This window comes from Lissotriton helveticus, chromosome 2_1, assembly GCF_964261635.1.
Source record: "Lissotriton helveticus chromosome 2_1, aLisHel1.1, whole genome shotgun sequence".
Classification (NCBI taxonomy): domain Eukaryota; kingdom Metazoa; phylum Chordata; class Amphibia; order Caudata; family Salamandridae; genus Lissotriton; species Lissotriton helveticus.
In genome coordinates this window covers 613,380,774-613,402,993 of record NC_136059.1, presented here as the reverse complement: position 1 = coordinate 613,402,993, position 22,220 = coordinate 613,380,774, and the positions used below count along the sequence as shown (strand labels likewise).

General features: G+C 44.4%; 1 protein-coding gene across 1 annotated transcript in view; it reads right to left on the bottom strand.

The window, feature by feature from the left end:
• ATG10 (autophagy related 10) overlaps window positions 1–22,220 on the bottom strand; it is a 760,473-nt gene that overhangs the window by 17,650 nt on the left and 720,603 nt on the right. The window contains exon 6 of the mRNA XM_078677772.1: window positions 6,946–7,043. Within this exon, the coding sequence (XP_078533898.1) occupies window positions 6,946–7,043 (98 nt within the window). The remainder of the gene's footprint in view (window positions 1–6,945; window positions 7,044–22,220) is intronic.

The window sequence follows — 22,220 nt, the reverse complement described above, 5'->3', positions numbered from 1 at the left end:
CTAAAAATCACACCCTCCCTGAGATCTTTTTTCAAAGTGCAAAACCCCCAGCAAACATCAGGAAAAAGTCCCTCTGTCTTGTTATCCCAAACCAAAGAAACCCCTGAAATCTTGACCGGTAACATTTCAAAAATGAGTACAGAACCATCTAGCAACACAAATTTACAAAGTGAAAATGCAGAGACTCTTGAGAATTTACCTAAACTTCCCGCATTTGAACCAAGCACGAGTGCATCCAATTGTGCTTCTGACTGTTCCCCTCCGCAAACATTTCTTGAACAAACCGGAAAACTCATGGAAAGCCTCATGGAGAAGGTTCTGGGAGAGATGAGAGAGAGAGGTTTTTGGTATCCGAATCCAACCAGGCTAAGATTCAGGAAGTCTGCGAGACATTAGAACAGAAGCTGAATGCTCTGGGGGATAGAGTATCTGCAGTGGAGTCAGAGATGGTGTCCCTCAGCAAAAGAGTGGACTCTAACCAGTCCGAGATAAGGAAATTAAGAGACTCGGATAAAGCCACCAAGGAAAAACTAGAATCTCTCGAAAACCAAGCAAGAAAAAATAATCTTAGGATTCTAAATGTACCAGAAAATCTTGAAGGGCAAGACATAAAGAACTTTTCTATCTCCCTGCTCGAAGAATTCTTTCCATGGACAAAAGACATAAACCTGAGTGATGATATACAAAGGGTGCACCGAGATCCATTCAGAAAGAGTAGAGAGAGGAAAACGCCTAGAAAGATTTTGATAAACTTTAAAACGTATACCCTAAAAGAGAGAATCCTAAGTGAAGGACTAAAAAGCAGTTCTCTAAAGAAAGACAATTGGACTTTCAGGATACGTTCGGATATGTCAAAAGCCACCCAAGATAGGCAATGGGAATTAGGTCAATACATGACCGAATTGAAAACCCTAGGAGCTACGGTCCAAATGAGATTCCCCGCCGCTTTGAGAATCATGTGGCAGAACAAAATGTATAATTTTAGAGAACCAAGGGAAGTGGAAGAGTTCATTCAACAGATTAAGACTCAGCTTCGTACTACAACATAAACTTTAAAGATAGGTAACATATCAAAAAGACAACTGTGGAGCTCGAATAGGGCGAACAAGATCGCCCAAAAGAAAGAAGGGAGGCTTCCTCGGGGTGGGCGAAGACAAACACAGAAAAAATATAAAGCCAAATAAAAAAGACACTATGGGTGGGGAGCAAACTAGGGAAAAAACTGAAAAAATTATCCTCAAGAGTAAAACAACGGAGAGTGCAAGAGAACGACAAATAAAAATGAAACTTGATCTGGAACTAAAAAAATCGAACAAAAAGAGAGTATCATGTCTAAGACAGTGAAAGATTTTAAAATATTATCATGGAACGTAAATGGGCTTAGAACATTGAGTAGACGGAGGAGAATCTTTGAATATTTAAAATTAGTGGAAAGTGAAGTGATCATTCTCCAAGAAACTCATCTTCTTAACCAAGAATGGGAACAAATAATAAAATCGTTGAACTGGGTAGACTCCTACGTTTGTACTAATCAATATTGCAATATAAAGGGAGTCGCAATATTATTCAAAAAAACACTCAATGTGAAAATTATACATAAAACAGTAGACAACAAACGCAGATGGGCCTTAGTAAGAGTGAAAATATACGACAACAACTTAACAATAGCGGGGTATTACAGTCCAAATATCGATGATCCAAACCCCCTACAAAAATTGTATACAGAGCTGTTAACCACACCTGATCCAATACTGCTCGGGGGTGATTTTAACATCATGATAGACCCTAACTTAGATAGATCTCCTCCAGGAAGACAATCTAATTTACCAAAAATGAGAGAATGGCTAAGCATCTATAAAAAGGATTTAGAACTGTTCGACATGTGGAGAGAGAAAGGGAACAAGGAGCACCCATTCACCCTACATAACAAAAAATTAGGTCACAAGTCTAGAATTGACTATTTTTTGATCAGCAAAAACTTTCATAGAAGCATTATAGCCCTGGACCATTTGCCCGAGCACCTGTCCGATCATTCGGCGGTTCAACTAACCGTACACGTGGAAATAATTAAATCTCAATCTAGATGGACAGTAGACCGTACTCTTTTTTTGGACCCAATAATCAGGGAAGATCTAAGCATAACATCAGCAAATTTCTTTGAGGATAACAGAGTAGGCACCTCAGATCAAATAACCTGGGACGCCTATAAAGCAGTCATCAGAGGCAAACTCATGAGTCTGGGGGCTTACAGAGCAAAACTTACCAAACAAGAGATCAAAGAAAAAGAAGAGACTATAAGTCAGCTAGATGTACGGATAAACACAGAACCAAACTTGGAAATAAGAAATACTCTGGAAATAGAGAGAAAAGATCTAAAAGAAATGCTGGCAGACTATCTTGAGGACAGAGTGAAAACTAGGTGGGAGGCTAGTAAATTAGCCATTCATGAGTATGGAGAGGGATGTGGAAAGTTATTGGCCTGGAAAACTAAAAAGGATCAAACTAGAAATAGAATAGACAAAATACAACTAAGCAATCAATCTGGTACAACCTCGGATGAGTCTAAAATCAAGCAGGAATTCGAAAATTTCTTCTCTGACTTGTATGTAGAAGACTCCTCCTCCTCCTCAGAGCAACTAGGAAAATATCTGGACTCTTTAAATCTGCCGAGGCTATCAGAATTGGAAAACGAAGAGTTAAATGCAGAAATAACAACGGAAGAAGTAAGGACAGCCTTGAAATCGTTGAAAAAAGGGAAAGCCGCCGGGCCTGACGCTTTACCAAATGAACTGTACACAGCATTAAGGGAAGTTATAACCCCCCCTCTAACGAGATTACTAAACAAAATCTACAAGGAAAAAGATAAAACTCCTGACACCTGGCGCGACGCTATTATCAGTCTTATTTTAAAACCAGGAAAAAAAAACTCAGTCTGTGAGTCATATAGACCAATATCCCTACTAAATTGCGATTATAAAATCTTCACAAAAATAATAGCAGGTAGATTAGCTCTGGTAATGCCAAAACTGATTCATTCAGACCAAAAGGGTTTTATAAAAGAGAGGCAAATATCTGATCTTACTCACGAACATTTTGCAGCAGTTGATATAGCCAATGGTGAAAAAATCCCCCTTACAATAATAACTTTTGACGCTGCAAAAGCGTTCGATCGAGTCAACGGGTCCTTTCTAAACAGAGTCATCGACAAATATAACCTTGGTCAAAATTTTAGTCCCCTGATAACTGAGACTTACAGAAACCCAAGAGCAAAGATCCTAGTTAATGGGGGTTTAACCAATAACTTCACAATACATAGAGGAACAAGACAAGGGTGCCCGCTGTCTCCCTTGCTTTTTAACCTATACATTGAACCTCTGGCAGCCACAATTAGAAACAATGAATCAATAACCCCTTTTAAATATCAGGACTGGGTCAAAAAGGTGGCACTTTATGCGGACGATTTAATGATTTTTACAGGAAACTATCAAACCTCCTCCCTAGCAATAAATAAGGCAATCACAGAATTCGGGAAGGTATCCGGATATTTAACAAATGAAGCAAAAACTGAATCAATGAGCTGGAACACACAACAGCACAATCCATACACAAGGGATAAAATAAAATATGTGGGGATAACCCTGGTAAAGGACCTTGAAAAAATCCCCCAAATAAATCTGAACAGGATCTCATCAGAAACGAAAAAGCTCTTGAAGGTATGGGACAAGCTACCTCTAAACATGATTGGAAGATCTAATCTGGTAAAAATGTCGATCCTTCCCAAATTTACCTACCTTTTTAACGTCATACCATTGGAGTTTAAGAAAGAACATCTGAAAAAAATTCAAGGAGATATAACGACCTTTATATGAGCCTCAAAAGGTTCAAGGATTGCCTGGAATAAAATAAGAAGAAGAAAACAACAAGGAGGAATAGCTAGCCCAGACATTATGGAATATTGTAGAGCCTTCCAATTTAAGAATGCAAGATCTTTGGTGAACAAATACGAATTTTACCCCCAATACCTCCAAATACTAACAAACAAAACTGACCACTTCCTGTTTAAATTCGGACATCCAAAATTTAAAAAATAAATAAAACTAAAGGTACTAAAAAATCTGGCAAAAGTCTGGTATCAAGTAAGAAGCGCATTAAATATCCCTTACTACAGCTACGCAGCCCCTATATGGGACTCACCAGGCACCCCTGAGTGCTGAAAAGATGCCCTAGCAACACCTTTAAGAACGGCAGAAATTAACAGATGGGGACAGTTGATTACAGAGAACTCAATAGTGTCCTGAGAACACCTTATAGAAATCACTAACGGGACTCTCTCAAAATTTAAATATTATCAACTTATAAGCTGGGCTAGCTCCTCGACGGAGAAAAAGACTGGAAACATAAAAATAGAGAAAGAAATCATTAAAATCTCTCCAATAAAAAAGGAAATTTCAATATGGTACTGGGCCATAATCACATCAGGAGATGATAACGCCTCAATATCGGAATCAATCTGGAGTAAAAACATCATAGACTCAGAACTTGATAACCTATGGCAGAAATCATGTGAAAAATGTTGGACTATTATCAAACCAGCGCGTCTAAAGAGAAATCATCTGTTTACACTGCATAGGGCATATTGGACACCTAAAAAACTGTCAAAATTTAAAGGAGCAAGCATAAAATTATGCCCCAAGTGCGGATTAGAAAAAGCAGACGATATACACATGTTCCATGGATGTCCACAACTGGAACCCTTCTGGCAGGAAGTAGGTAACACACTATGTCGGATATTGGGAACAAACCTAAAAGTAAGCACAACATTAATTATTTTTGGGATATGCACCGAGTTAAATGTAAGTAATGAGAGGTTAACCAGAAAACAAGAAAATCTATTATTTGTCTTAATACTCCTTGCTAGAAGAGAGATTTGTCTGAACTGGGTTAAACCAACATCACCATTGCATGAAGATTGGCTTAACTCCATAATAACTACTCATAAGTTAGATAGGAAGGGAAAATTCTCCAAAAAGTCAAATTTCTGGGAAATTTGGGAAAATCACTATACTAATTGACATATAAGGGAAACCTGAAAAAACAACAATATGTCCGATGATTAAAGCGGTGACAATAATTCAGACGGGAATAATTTCCCGCCGAGTAGCCAAAAAAGGCTAGCTCTCTTTTCCGCTCCACCATGAATTATTGAATATGGTACAGGATATAGGAGGACTAAAACACGACAGTTCCACCAAAGGGGTACTCTATGTGGCCGGAAAAGTATAGAAAAAGAGTGAAGGAATAAAAGTGGAAGTCTTAAAGTTCCCTGTAGCACTCCTTATACATTCATACGCAAAATGAGGATAAAAAACAAAAAACAAAAAAAAACAGGCAATGACAAGTGCAGTTATCTTGCAGGCATAATAATAGACGCATCCTTTTTTTATCTGATCCACGCCCAATATGCCCACTACCAGCGTATTCAGGACCCTGCTGTCCAGATAGGAGGCGGTTCTTTTAATCGGTGCCACACCTTGAATTACAGGTCTTTAATGTTGCCAGTGAAGCTGCAACATACTCCTGGGGGGACTGAAAAGTTCACATGCTGGAATAATCCCATCTTTGGGTTTCTTTGCATGTTCTTGTATTGACAGTCAATAGTGTGGTCTTCCTTATAATGCCAGTCATGGTCTGGTCTTGGCATTCTTGACAGGGATAGACCTGTAGTCATTGTAGTCATCAGAGTCTAGTGCATCTGATGGTTCGATGCCACCGACAATCAAATACTACTTAGCTGGCTTTAGGTATTAGAAATTGAAGATAATGAACTTGCCTGGTTAGAATCCTTCATCTCTGACCGCTCTCAAAAAATCCAAATGGTCCCACCCATTCAACCTCCACCCTGATTGATTGTCCCCCAAGATCAGCTCTCTCTCCACTCCTGTTTGATATTTATATCCAACCATTAGCCATCTTTTTTAAACAGTATAACACAAATGTTTATTTTTATTTGGATAACAAAAATTGTCATCAACTTGAAAGATGACCCCCTTATCTGGTCTCCCAGCGTTACTAACATCCATTACATCATGGCTGAATCTTCATTCCTTAAACCTTAATCCTTAAACTGATATTCTACCAATTGTCAATATACTAGTCTTTTGGAACCTTCTCTCTGGCTAGCTAGCCTAGGCAATTACCCCATCACCTATGGCATCAGCTCACAGTTAGTTTAAGAGTTCATGTAGACACCAAACTGAACACAGAAAAATTAGTTACTAACATCACCAAGTTTTGCTTTTTATCAAATCTGCACCATACGCCTCCTCTTTCCTTTTCTCGAATTTCCAATAATACTATGATTGTCAAGGTCTTTGTCAACGCTTTCCTAGAGTATGGTAAATCAGCCTACTTAGGCCTGACTCAAAAAAACCTTAACCGGCTACAATTTTTTTTAAATGTATTGGTTGGAGCGATCTTTAATTAAAGAAAGTTAATTCTGTGTCAGTATATTTATGACAGCTGAACCGGCTTCCTGTGAAGAAGTATACTGTCTTTAAGTCGTTTTTTTATGTTGAATATCTTCCACGATTCTGCTCCAAATTCCTTATCCTGTACATTTAAAATACACATCCCTGCAAGAAACCTTGATCCCCATACGAACCACTTTGTTCTCCCCCATTTCAGAAACATAAACTGGGGTGGCACAGCATTTAAAACTCAAGGAGCTAATCTGTGGAAACTGATTCCCTCAGGAATAAGATACTAGACCCAGCTTCTAAAGAGGTTCTTTATGCAGTATTGCGGCTTAGTCTATTCTTCTCCAAAGAAAGCTACAAAAAGAAGCAAAAAGTGTTTCCTTTGGAGTGATAGTTGTGCTATATAAGCTCCCATAAATTAATAAATAAATGCAACAACCAGTGTACTAAGTTTAAATGAAAAACTTACCTTTGTTCCTTCTGTGAAGTGGACAATATCGGAGTCATGAATTCATTAGTCCGGCAGGGATGAAGAACAAAGAAAGGCTGCCCAAGAAGAGGATGCTCCTGCAATAATAATCATAAACTGTATTATGTTAGCTGAAGGTAACCTGATTTCATAAAATTGCGACACAGCCTTATATTGAACCATATCTGCTGAATAATGCAGAAATATAGACATAAATGGCAATCCTTATGGAAGGCATATTATGGGATTTGATTTGATGTTTTGTGCAGTGTTCCAACCTTTACATGTACGTTTTGTTAGAAGGATTTATAGATGTACAACTTGTCGAATAGAAGAAACTGCAGCTTTTTGTGAAACGCATGAAGACTGGTTCCTTGCTGCAGTACCAAGGGTAGATCTTTATACAGTTTTTAGCTCCCAGCACAACAGAGGAGGTCCCTCCCACAAGTGCCTTACTGAATTTTAGAACGAACAGTAATTCAAAAGCATGGAATGCACATTTCGACTTACAACATCAATGCATTGAAAGTTTTAATATAGCACGGAAAACACTCGTTGCACTTTCAGTTTATTGAATAAAGAGGTTTTGAGTGGATTGGAGTTCTCACAAGTGCAGCAGTCTCTGGACTGGAAACATAACATGGGTGCTATATGGCAGCATCTCTGTAATATGGTCACCATTCTAGCATTTTTTAAACGGCCAATACACAATGCACTGGAGTAATTCAGTCTGAATCTAGTGACTGCACTAGCTTGGGAGCACTTTCTTATTTCCAACTCAATGGTAATACTCTGCATGACAATGAACAATTACAATTAACATTTTTGTCGGGCTGTTGTGTTGGGTGTGCAGGGCAGGGCTTCATACAAACTTCAGGAGCCGTTCAAGTAGGAAGCAAGGTTTTATTCCATGTTAGGCCCTTGGGTTTCCCCTCTTGGGTTTTATTCTGCCTCCAACAGTCCCTAACTCCTAGTTTCCACTCCACACCACATACCGCCATTCTAAAGCATAATTCACTCTCAGCATTCCAGACACCAGACACACAGGGAATGGGGACATACAGAAACTACACTCCTCCCTTTGTTACAAATATAAAACAAAGAACAGCTATTCCCTTGCACATACAGTACAGGGACAATCATGCAATCTTTAACAAGTCCATGTTATACTCACCTACACAGACACACAAAGACAACAAACAGCAGTCACAGAAACGTTGAGACAAGTGAAGACATGAGGCTTCCCACAATTCATGCCATACAAATAAACAAGACAACAGCTAGGTTGTGACTACACTGCAAAACGGTCACAAAAGTGCAAGTCTTGCAACCTCCTCGGACATGAGGCCTTACCACCATAAGCCTGCACACTCCTAATAACACCATATAACATGTATACACAGAGAACATGTACTCGTACAACTAATCACGCAACAGCCTATGTGTAGCATCGTGCTACAATAAATACAGACACTTATTATTGTCTTAACTGGAGCTTTATTTAATACATCTTACTCATGCCCTGTCCCTACTCTAACTAACCACTTCCTGTGTCCACTCCTCCTCTTCCTCTAGCCCCCTAGCTCCGCCCACACCCAGCTACTAGACTGCACTCCCACATTACATCTCCCCCCTTGTTAACGAAATGAACTTAACGTTTAACATATTTAGAGTTTCTGGGTCAGCCATACAAGTCCGCGGGCTGTTCGCTTGAGATATATGGACGTATCTCAGTTTGCGTTGTGTGGCCTTCTGCTTCCTCGACGAGAGCATCTTTTATTACGAGAGTACATCTTTGCACTTGCGCGACTTCTCGTGTGATGTGCGTATGTTCAGATTCATGATGTTTGTTTCTCAACTTCTGAGTGATCCACTCACCTTCAGTGTCTGAGGTGTCTATGGAGAGCTCAGTTTGATATCGGCAGTCTGTCCTCCTTGGCGACTCTTGCTCACATGACGCTCGGCCTCTTTTCCAAGGGGATGTTATTCTAGTTCCTTTCTGAGTGTCTGCATGTATTTTTACTTCCTTTTGCCTTGTCAGGTCTAGAACAACACTGTCTTCCTGTTTCGAGTCTGGGATGCCAGCCGGTGGGATATGAACTGTGGAGGTCATCTTGGTATGGCTTGGAGATTGATTTGCTGTCTCGGGTTGTCTCTCCCACTCCTGCTCGCGCCTAGAACAGGCAAACCCTGGAACCAGCTGGGTATTTGTGTGTTTCGTTCTCATCCGATGATGACTTGGCTCTCCTGACATGTCCGGCTTCCTTTGCAGATCGGCTGGTTGATCCGTTTTTATTTGGGTGCTAATGGCCACGATGTCGGTTTCCATTTTGTAGGACCAGGACCAGGACCTTCGAGTCAATCTTGCTGCCCCTATCCGGGGTGACGGTGTAGTATTTGTGTCGCGATGCATCTGGGATCCATATGACAGGTTGGCTGGTGGAGTGATCGAGTGTGCATTGACATTAGTGTGAGACGACCCGAGCTACCTCAACAACCGGATCAACTTCTACACCCCCAAACGCCTCCTCAGATCAACCAGCCACGCCCTCGCCGCCGTCCCCCGCATCCGAAGAGCGACAACAGGAGGAAGGTCCTTCTCCTACCTGGCCGCCAAGACCTGGAACTCACTCCCAACCGACCTGCGCCTGACCCAAGACCACCTCTCCTTCAGGAAGAAGCTCAAGACCTGGCTGTTCGAGCAGTAACGGCACCCCCCCCCCCCCAAACCAGCGCCTTGAGACCCTACGGGTGAGTAGTGCGCTCTATAAATGACCTGATTGATTGATTGATTGATTGAGACGTGTCGCTCTTGACGGGAAGAGTCTCCCTTGGTTCTATGATGTGTTCGGGTGCTTGGCGCCACGGCCGTTGTCGGGACCATGACTCCGTCGACTCAAAGGATCGGACCGAAATGCTATCTGAATCAGAGGGGTTCTCTGTCACTTCCCTCTGAGAATGTTCCTTTGAGAATGTTGCGCGTGGCCGTTGTCGGGACCACGACTCGGCCGACTCAAAGGACCGGACCGACGTGCTTTCTGAATCAGAGGGGTTCTCCATCAGTTCCCTGTGTGAGTGTTCCTTTGAGAATGTCTTACCAGGTGGTCTTTGGAACCGGGTAGTCCGTGACGAGCTGCTTTTCACCTCGGAATTGTCTTTGAAAGGCTTCTCCGTGTGTCTTTGTTGGAACATCTTCAATGTTGTCTCATTTGGGATGTTGTCTGATGATTCCGTGCTTGTTCCTTGTGCTTGATCCCAAGCTTTTGTCTCTTCGTCCTTCTCGCCTGAGGTCAACCATCTCCGCTCTGTTTCTTCGTTGTCGCGGGGCCCATGGATGCATGGATCTTTTCTTGTTTGTTGTTGTTGTGAGGGACCAGTCCATCTTGTGCGATCTGGTTCTTCTTCCCGATTGTTTGGTGCTCTAATATCTCTGATCTGTTGGTGGCGTGTTCTCCTGCCAACTGTTTCCTCGGACTCATCTTCACTCCTTGGCGATTGATGTTCCGGCGTCGATTTCCGGTGTTGACCATTTCGGCCCCTTCTTCTATGGTTTGTCTTTCTCCCCCACTTGTTGTGCAGAAGGCCATCTTGTCCAGGAGTGCAATCTGTCCCACTGGACGCTCCCTCCTCGTCAGAGTAGCGTGTGTCATACTTTGAATGACTCCTTGAGGGACTTCTGGAGAATGAATAACTCCTGGTAGTTGTTATTTGGATGGTTGACTCTGAGTGATCTTTGGTTGATTCTGAGTGGTCGGACGCTGAGTAATCTGCCTCTGAGTACTCCTTATCACTTTCCTTGTCACTGTGTCTCCCCCGTTGTCTTTTCGCTGGTCTGCCTTCTCTCTCTCTCTTTTTGTGTTTGTTGGATATCTGGGTTCTCTCTTCCCAGGTATCTCGAAGTTTTGCACTCAGATGCACATCCAACAATTTGTCTCGTGCTTGGACTTGCATTCCAATTTCGGCTTTCTTGATAATTTCCTTTAGCGACCAATGCCCTCTCAGTATTTTGTGCTTTGTTTCGGGGTTTTCACAGCCTTCAATTATTCGAAGCCGAACAGCATCCTCATTTGTAAACGTGTTAAAATGGCAGCCCTGTACCAGACTTTGCAACCGAGTGATGAAATGTGGCAATGGTTCGCCTGGTTCCTGCCGTGCTGTGTTGAAGACCATGCGATTATGATCCACATCTGCCTGTGCATTGAGATGGGCACAGAGCTCCTCTTGGAGTCTATCATAGATGTCCGCTTCTTCTCTGGAAAATGTTCTAATTGGGCATCGGCCCCCGGGACCCACCAGATGGAGGAGTAGCACCAGACATTGTCTTTCTCTTTGCTCACCATTGGCTTTCAAGAAATTGTCCAATGCTTCCAGCCACCAGTGCCGTTTGAGGCCCTTGATCCAATCGTCAATCTGCGCCGCTGGGGGCGATACTTCAAGGTGTGGAGTGAAACATTGAGTTACGTCTCCTCCCGCCATGAGAGAAGGAGGTTCTGATCTGTCGTAGACGCGGGGCATTGTGCTGTACACTTTTCTTCGGGTTTCAGTTGCTTCTGCTTGTGTTTTAGCTTGAGCTAGATTGTCAGTTCTTCCTTCAGTTCACTCGTGTTTGGTCAACATTGCACCCTTGGATTTACCCATGGTTAGTGACAATGTTGGGTTTCACTTGCTTGTTGTGTGTGTGTTCATTGGCTACTCCACGCTTGCATTGGCTCGTGCTCGTTGCTGATTCCGTTGTAATTATTTATGCGTTGTCTTTATTTATGTTTGCTTGTTGCTTCTTTTATTTTATGGACACGCGTTACTTCATTACATTCGCCCCTGCACTTTCGCTTGCGTTTCTAACTGTTCGCGTTTCCACCCGTGCTGACCTTTGTTTTGTCAATGCTTGTTTGTTAAGTCACTCTTGTGGCTGCTCTTGCTTGTTAGTTGATTCACTCTCAGGTTAGCATGTGCTTATTCTGTTTGGTTGCCAAGACTTGTTCATTGTTGTCCACGCGCCGTTATCCACGCTTATTTATTTGCCTTACCAACGCTTGCTTCTTTGCATTTACCAGTGCTTGTTTATTTGCACGTGCCAATGCTTGTTTGGCCTTCGCCAATGCCTGTTCGGCCTTCGCCACTGCTTGTTTGGTCTTCGCCAATGCTTGTTTGGTCTTCGCCAACGCTTGTTTGGTCTTCGCCAACGTAGTTTGATCTTCGCCAACGCTTGTTTGGTCTTCGCCAACGCTTGTTTGGTCTTCGCCAACGCTTGTTTGATCTTCGCCAACGCTTGTTTGGTCTTCGCCAACGAACGCTTGTTTGATCTTCGCCAACGCTTGTTTGGTCTTCGCCAATGCTTGTTTGGTCTTCGCCAATGCTTGTTTCTATTATGTTCGCCAATGCTTGTTGCTAAACTCAGCTCGCCTGACCTCAAAATGGCCGCCTACAATTTGCACAGGGAAGGTGTCCCAGAAGTTGCCTAACTCAAAGATGGCCGCCCAACTCTCACGAGACTTGGCCACATGCAGCTCTTCTCACCATGCAAGCTTCACAGCTCTTCACAGGGACTCACCCCGATCTTCATTTCAGTCCCACGTCTTCCTTCTGGGGTTATTTCTTCACTACCACCAGGTAAGCTCACGGAATTCACTCCGACGCGATCGCCGGACACAGATGCGAATTCCCACGCATCGGGGGTGAGGTTTTCAACAAAGCGGCACAGTTCTTCTTTCACGGGATGGCACTTCTTCTCACAGCGCTCAGCCAGTCCCTAATATTTACTCCAGCAGTGCAGCAGGGTCGGGGTGGGCTCCCGAGCCCTTGCTCAGTTTCCTTTAGCCTCGCTTCAGCCCGTACTCACGTGGGCACCTGCAGTCTCTCCTTGGCGCGAACAGCGCTCTTGCTTCTGGGCACACCACGGGGCTTCCACAGTGCCCCAGGCGCCTTCTTGTAGCCAGAGTATTGGGCAGGATCGGGGTGGGCTCCCGATTCCTCCTTACTTTAGAGTTCCTGCTTTTCCTCGCCGACAGCATGCCAAACCTCACGCATCGGGCGTGAGGTTTTCCGACGGCACCCAGGCTCCGGTTTCGGCGCGTTCAGCCGCGCTTGGCAGCCAGCTCTCGGGGACGGCGTCCTCTTCACCAGGGCACCTTTTCTTCACTGTGGGGGTGCTGGACAGGGTCGGAGTGGGCTCCCGACTCCTGTTTCTTTACCACTGCTGGGCACCACGCATCCGCCGGGACTCGCGCTTTCAGCGCTAACTGATTACTGCCACTGAGCGTTTCAGTGCTCACTGTCGTGACTCTCATGGGGCTCCCCAGCGTCGCTGAGGATGGGGGTCACTCACTACTGACCTCCTTCGCCTGGTGTCAGCTTCACTCGGCAGCGGAGCTCTTCTCTCGACGCTGCAGGGACAGGGTGCCTTTACACGATCTTGTGGGCTGCATTCACGCTGATCCCACCCTCGTCGCCAGTTGTAGCATCGTGCTACAATAAATACAGACACTTATTATTGTCTTAACTGGAGCTTTATTTAATACATCTTACTCATGCCCTGTCCCTACTCTAACTAACCACTTCCTGTGTCCACTCCTCCTCTTCCTCTAGCCCCCTAGCTCCGCCCACACCCAGCTACTAGACTGCACTCCCACATTACACTATGCACGGACACCACAGGCCTCTTTTGACAAAGGGTTTCCCTGTCATCCTTAACTCTACAAATTCAAGGCACAAAGCAAAAATGGAAAGTTTAACCATATATCACTTCAACTCAAAATTACATTTCCAGACTCCAACGCAAAACCTATCATCACAATGACACTTATACATAATGTGCCCAGGCATCCACATCACATTACTAACTACATAGCACAAAAAACTCTCACACCTTCTCCATCTTCCAAACGCAACATACACAGCCCCCAACACTCACACACAATCAAATGGAGACCAGCACTCCATCACGCCCAACACCCAGTCACACTAGCTGTCCAGACTAATATGACCAAGACCCAGGCTGAAGAAAGTACTTGATCTGCACCCAGAACCATGCTCTCTAGAAACTGCACTAGAAAACGTCAGGATGTCTTCTGATCAACATGAGGACAGCCTTCAATAGATGCATACTGACAAAAGGATTGCCACAACAATCAACCACTAAGGCAGTCCAGTAATACAACCATTTACTCCGGACCACGTCGGCAGGTAAAAAAAAAAAAAGAAGTACTCACCTACATTAGAGCTACATCAAACACTACAATTCAATTACAACAGCGACCAACTTCACTGCATGCTAACTGAATACAACACACCACAAAGCAATCACAAACACACTACACCTCCTGTACAACACACCAGACAACCCTTCTCATTTGTACAGAAAGCTGACTAGCACCAGCTCACGCTCAGGCAAAACTAGTGACTATCATCACAGGGAACTACACGTCCCCACATTTTCACTCCATGGTGTACTTTCCCTTGCAACCTCTCACAACATGGTACTTCCCTTCTCCCACGTTACCGCCATGGGGTACTTGCCCCTGCAACTTCTTATAGCAGGGTACAACTCTTTCCTTACACAGCATACTGCAGTGTACTCTCCCATGCAACTTCTCACGACAGGGTACTACACTTTACCAACTTTGCGCACTATGGAGTATTCTCTTAAACACCCTCAAGCAACAGGGTATTACTCTTCCTCAACTTCGCATACCATGGAGTACCCCCCATTAATCTCTAGAAACAAGGTATTGCTCTTTATACATGTTGCACCAACACACAAGTTCACTTCACTTGTATCTCTTGCCATGCACAACAAGCACATATCTACACAATACGCATATGGGTATTACACTCTCTTCCCCAAACTGCTAATTAGATTCCGTATGGAATTGAGAAAAAATGCCCCAACTGTACTCTACAAACAACCTACAGGTGGGTAATTTAAACTTTCCACCTTGTCTTGAAGTACAAGCATTCAGCACACCAGAAACATTAGTTCCCAAACAACAGAAGTCAACTTACATGGAAACGTGCTACTCCAATAAAATGCAAATGGCTAGACTTGCCACCTTTCCAAGAGGACAATACCGGTTATTTCATGTTGTTTTAATGTCTGCAAAGGTCTGGACATGACACTAAAGAGGACTTTAAACAAAATCATATGTACTCATTTGTAACATGACTTTTCTGCCTTTGCTTACTTCAATTATTAGTCTGGGATCGTTGACACAGCACTTGAAGACATTTAAAGGTGCTTTCTATGTATGTCTGCTGTTCAAAATATATACACATAAGAGCTAAAAATGTCAGTTTGACTGATTTTGCTTATTTTTGTACCTAGTGGGACATTAAAATACTGGTGGTGCCGATAGTAAACCATTGGCAAACCACCACATGGCACATGTCAATAAGCAAAAATTGCCAACCAAACTGTTCCCCAACCTAATGAACCTTGCAGCTAGTGAGAAATAGGACACATTTCTTAACAGAAGTACATAGAATGCAAACTCCATGACCGCCAAATAACACTGCAGATTAATTGACTGAATGTCATATCTTAACATCGTAATAAAAAGCCAGACTGGCGAGGTTTCAACTTCCCATGACTTCAGGACACAGTATACCCTTGAACAACACAGTCTCATTTATATTTCCATTTTCCTGGGAGCTAGTCCTACTGTTTTTCTGTGTTAACAAGAAGACCCTTTGGTAGTCTTTCTTCAACACCTCCAGACATGCGTCACTCATACATCAGCTTGCTACCCTCCTTTATGATGTTACAGTCTACATAGTAAGCTCCTCCTCTCCGACACCAAGGTCTAGAATCCAAGACATTGATCACGCTCTCTCACAAGACAGTTGCTCTACTATGCCTCCAAACACCACACCCTCTTCTTCCAGCTCTACCGACTCACACCAGAGAGGACAGTCCCCCTTTCCCTTGTGCTGCGCATTCTCCCAAGACTGCTGTCCAGCGCCTTACCCACAGCGCTAGAAGAAGCTTTGTCATCTCCTCCGGTCACTTTGCACCGTGTAACTTAAACTATGCTGAATGCACACTGGCCCGCCATAGGCATGGCATAGCCTGTGCCACAGTCAACCTAACTGAGAATTCATACTGCACACTCACCTGCGCTTCTCTTTATGCCACTGTTGAACATATTACTGCCTGAAGCTCCAGGAGTCATTTCAGAGTAATGCTTACTGTAAAGGAGATTTCCTTCCTCTTCCCACTGCCTCCACTGCGCTTTCCTTATAATATTGTCTCTGTAGCACTGTCCTTAAGCTTAAAACTATTCATTGGGACACATCCCCTCAGTTTATACCTCTCCTTAGCTGTCTCATTGTCTTTGCCAGAATCTTGCCCAGACTCCTAATTTGGCTTCTCCTGCCCAGCAGCAGGAACTGATACCGCATGATGGTGAATTTGAGGGTGAGTGGCCCCAGACTAGTTCTCCATGACCACAGGGCCGTCTTCCTTCTAACTAAAGACCTCCTCCTCGGTCAGAAAGGGCTCCCCACTGCCAGCAGAGTATTGCTGTATTTTTAGGCAGGTCCTTTAAGAACCTGTTGTCAAAATGTTGAAGTTAGAGTGCAGGGTTCTCATGCATGAGTCTGCAGCCCGTCAGGGGGAAACGGCCACTACAACGCGGCCGTTTCAACGAAAACCTTAACCACGCATGCATTACAACGCATGCGTGGTTACAACGAAAGCCTTTACCACGCATACGTTTACTACGAGGTACGTAGTAAAAGCATGTGTGGTAAAGGGTAAAAATAAAAAAAGGGGGGTGGGGGGGCCTCCCCCCCCCAATAAAAGCACTAACCTTTAGTCGAGATGTGCAGGCAATCGGCGTCGCAGACGAAGGAAACGGCCGTTTTTTTATTTACTACGCATGACGTCACCACGGAAAAATACGTGGAGAAGGATAAGCGTGAAAATAGCATTCCGTTGTAACGCATGCGTGGTAAAGGCATGCGTTACAACGGAGTTCGTTGTAAGAACATACAACCCCAGTCAGGTAGGAAGAAAGTCCTTTGTTCGATGTTAGATTATTAGGTTACAGTCACAACATTTAGGTCCTGTTAGACTTCCACTTTCCCTCCTAGCTTCCACTCCACACACACACACACACACACACACACACACACACACACACACACACAGAGACACACACACACAGAGACACACACACACACACACACACCTTCATTTACTCACCACCAGCTCAGACTTACAGAGAACGGGGACACACAGGACGACGCCATATTAGTCTGACATGCCATCAATAGATTCGGATCTAGTGCTATTGTCAATATTATTACCATTTTTTTAAACTTTACTTTTGGAAGGGCCAAAATAATGCAACAGAACACCATTAGCTGATAGGATTGCACAATGAGTCAACCGGAAATCTGCAGCCCACGAGTTCGAATCTCAGTAAGGCCAGCTAAGCCTACCGTGGACTGTAAATAAAGTATAATTAGAGTGTAAAATAAGACCTGTATAAAAAAACCAATTTATTTATAAAGGTTTTATAGAGGAGGCAGGTGGATAAGAACTTGTTTGGACCCACAACCGTATATTTAGTTTTATCTTCCCAGAGGGATAGATAGATCATTCGTGTTCACCCAATATTATAAGACATTAAAAGCTCACAACTGAGTATCTTTATTCTTTTCCTGATTGTTAAACAGCTCACAGCGGAGTCTCCAGTCGTAACTGTGAGAATTAACTCCCCAGGAGTTCAATTTATTTTACATGCATTCATAAAACAAATCAGGTAAGGTAGTGTTAGTGTACCAAGCTGAGTCTAAGTTAAAAAGAGGCGATATTTAGAATCGAAGTTAAAAACATACCAAAGAGAGTGGTACCATGAGAGTTTTTTGGTACTTTGACTTGCATTGCAATGTAACGTGTTTACTCAGTTAATAATCCGACTTATTCCTCTAACCAGTTGAGTTAGTCGTCACTGTTTCCTGTGCCTTTAGACCTGTGGTGTACTGCTATGCATTTTGCTCTTCTTTAAGTTTCCACTCAGCAGGGCTGCTGCTAGTACGGGATGGAAGGATGAACAATGAGGCCAAGGAATAAACCTGGTTTAGAACACCAGTAAATAGCGCAAATCCACAGAAGACTTAGGCCTTCTGGCACTGCTCCCTGTTACAGTAGCACATGACACTCGGGTTCACGTCATACAGAAGTAATAGATAATTACTGATCAACTCTAATGTACTCCTTGTTCTGTTGAGTTGTTCACACACATGAGTATTTGGAAACAACAGCTTAGTTGGTGTTTAACATAATAAAGAGTACGCATGTTTGTTTGTTTTTTTAAATGGTGCTGTCTTATTATTCGGAAAATGTTGTTTATGCCCTCGAAACACTGTATTGCAGCTTCGGATATTTTAAGATCCAAAGATCAGTGTAACATCATCATCTGCGTTTTTCGTTTTTTTAAACTCGTACAAGCAATGCAATTATTGATGGCCGATTTTTAAAGGAATGCTGCCATCTTCTGCTTTACTGAAGAACTGCTGTACATTTGTCAAGAATGCAATTGTGAAGCCATTTTGCTGCTGCAAAATCACACGATTTGCCACTGCAAAATAGCTAGCTGTTAGTTACTAAACGCATTTTGCTATTCGGTAACAACATTAACAAATCCCAAAATGGGCTTATAAATGCATACCAAATCGTTATTTGGAAGAGGCGTGTTTAGGTGTTCCTTTCAAATAGCGATTCGTTGAGGGATGCATTGAAGTTTTGTAATGGTAATCCAGTCGCAAAACATTCAAGTTATTGGCTCCTAAATTGGGGTGGTAACAGGGGAAGGAGTCCCACTTCTCCTTTGTGAATGTAAAAATACAAGTTTGTTGGGGGGGATAGGCAGTGGTCTAGAGGACCGCTAACAACTTTCAAATGTTAAAAAAAATATATATATATATTTTTTTAATGTAGTCCTGTTTCCTTTAAGGAAAATAGGCTTTATTAAAAAAAAAGTTTACTTTATTAAAATGCGATCAAAGACATGGTAGTCTGTTGACCCCAGCAGCCCCACCATCCCTGTGATGGCATCCAATCGTAGTGGGTAGTAATAAATGACCTACTTCATGAATATTGATGAGGTATATCAGATTGCGACCCACTACAATTAAACATTTTGTGAACCAAACTATAGATCGGTTCATAAAATTCTTTGCAAAAAGTTGGAGCACATTTTCCCAAAACTTTTTGCAAATTGAAATTCTGTATATCAGACTCTTCTTTATTTGCTTATTTAATTGTGTAAAGTGCTGCACACCATACTCCAGTCTCCTCTGAGCGCTCTACTGGCCAAAGACTATCCTCTAGATGCATCAAGCATCCATTCTGCGAATCCTAATTAGCGAAAAATAACGAATCGCTATTTAGAAATCGCAGAATGGGATGCATCATCCAAATCGCTAAATATCTGCGATTCGCACCCGCCCGCAATCGACAAATGCGACTCCGCAAAAATCCCTACAAAATCGCAGTCGCCTGTTTCCAACCCCCTAATTGTGAATCCGCAATTACCGATTTCGCAAATAGCGATCTCGCAAATTGCGAGATCGCAAAAACGTGAAGTCGCATTTGGAGCCCAATGATGACATCACTACCAGGAAGTAGCCATGCTTCATTCGGAGCACAGAGCTAGATACAGGAGGAGGCAGAGCACTGAGCTCTAGGAGCCACACCCTGCAGTGCCCATACAGGAGTGGAAATCAAACCACAATGTCCCAGGAAGCTGCAGGACCAAGGGTAAAACCCCGCCAGCGCAAAAATCAAGTTCAGTGAAAAAGAACTTGAGTACCTGATTGAAGGAGTGAGCAGGGACCACGATCAACTGTTCGGGAAGCTGTCCCGAAAGGTGCCCGAGGCAACCAAGAGGCGCATCTGGGTGCGCATCAAGGCAAAGTTGAACGCAGTGGGAGTCACCCACCGGACCATCGATGACTTAAAAAAGAGGTGATACGACCTCAGAGGCCGTGCCAAGGAGCGAATAGCTGAGAGACTGGGGGAGATAAGGGGTACGGGAGGGGGACACTCCACAGTCCCTGAAAACACCCCCATGGCGGACCTAGTGGAGGACACCATACACCCTGAAGCCTGCGTGGGCGTTACCCAACTGGACACCTCCTGCACCACACACCAAACTCAAGGTAAGAGGCATGCAACTGCGACCCCGTACCCTAATAATGCCCATGCCCCCAGTGCAATCCATATTTGTGACCACAGTATTCCAGTCCCTGCTCCTCCCAAACGCCCAAATGCATTGTGGAACCTGTAGTGTGTAAATGTGCCTTGATAGCCACACATAGCCAGAATAGTCAAGATACACAGACCCCTAAAGCCAGCAGGGAATGCAGACATTAACCAATAGCAAGCCTGCATGCATGTTGCAAAATCCCAGGTGCCTGAATCATATCAGTAATCATGCACTCATCCACATTACAGGTGCTGCGGATACTGACACGTCCGGCAGTGACATCCTCCACATCGCGGAGACACCTGAAGAGACGGAGGGGGAGAGGCAGCCTGCACCTGCACCGAGACCCAGGGCCACCCCTGCAGCTAAAGGCGGAGCACAACATCACGTCTCGGCACATATGGCAGTGGAGCAGACCCCACCCCCACCCAGGAGGCAGACACGAATCACAGCAAGTGTGCGGGCCCACGCCAGCAGCAGGTCAAGGCAGCAGCGCTCCGTGCCCACCAAAGCAGCCACGGAGCCACACGCACACGTGGGCCTGGGCATTTAGGCTCAGATGCTGCGTGTGCACCGCAAACAGGCGCAGCACATGGCAGCAATGCAGCTGCAGCTATACAAACAGCACGCAACATCAGTCTCCTCACAGAGAGTGTGAAGGAACTGACCACGGCGGTGAAGGAGAGCAACCAGCTGATGGTAGCGCAGCAGGATGTCACCCGCAGACGCCACAGGCAGCTGCTCACACGGCTGTCAGCCTACACCCGTTCCAATCACCTGATCGGGAGCGCCACATCCCAGCTCTCGCGAAGATCATTGGCCATGCAAATCCAGATGGTCCAATGCTGTGCTGAGGTAGCAAGGGCCCTGGAGCAGGTCACCAACGCTGTGGAGCACCAACAGGCGGCAGACCATAGCAATGCAAGGGAGGGATGATGCCAGCGATGGGGCATCTAGCCTCAGCCGCCTGTTTGTGCCGGTGCAAACAGACGGGAGGCGCAGTGCCCGGCCCACCACTGCATCCCGGCAGAACAAGCCTAACGTGGAGAATGAGAGGCGACAGGGTGCATGCGGCAGGAGGCGCTAGTTGCATTACATTTCAGGCTGTGCCGTGGTGAGGCAACCATGCACGCCAGCTCAGGTTACATGACCTTGGATGTTTAAAAGCTGTACCCTTATTTGTTGCTGATGGAAGCACATTGAGACCTTGTGAAATAAACAAAAGTTTTATTTTGACAACAAATCTTTCTCATGTCAATAATTGATGTGGCTTGCATGAGTGCAGTGTTGTGTGAGGGGTATGGATGCACTAGAAATAGTTCTGTGTCATGTGCGCGCGGCGCCTGTGACCTTCAGCAGGATTCTCCCCGTGTGCATGATGCACATGTGCAGATGGCAGGTCGTCCCCCTCCGACTCACTACCAGACACCTCAACAGGTATCCTCCGCTTGGTGGCAATATTGTGCAGCATGGCGCACACGGCCACAATGCGGCAGCAGATCTCGGGCCAGTATTTGAGTACCCCGACTGTCATGTGGAGGATGCAGAATCTACTCTTTAACATGCCAAATGTTCGCTCAATCACATTTCTGGTGTGTATAAGCGCACCACTGTACCTTGGTTCCTGTGGTGTTGCTGGGTTGAGGTATGGGGTGAGGAGGTATTCACGGAGGGCATAGGTGCTGTCACCTGAAGGGAGGAGCAGAGGGTCAGTGCCTGTTATGCGCGGCAACATGGTGTTAACATACTGTATGTGGGCAAGTGTACTTACCTAGGAGACGTCCCTCGCCAAATTCACCCCTGACCAAGCGGGTGTGTATGCCACTGTGCCGGAAGATAAATGAATCATGCGTGCTCCCTGGTTATTGTGCCACAATGTCTGTAATGATGGTCTTCGCATCGCAGACCACCTGAATGTTGAGGGAGTGAAATGACTTGCGGTTCCAGTACATGTATTTGGTCTTTGCGGGTGGACAGATGTGTATGTGGGTGCAGTCGATGCAGCCAATTACATGGGGGAAATGGGCGGTTTGATAGAAGTCCTGTTTAGTTTGCATTAAGTCC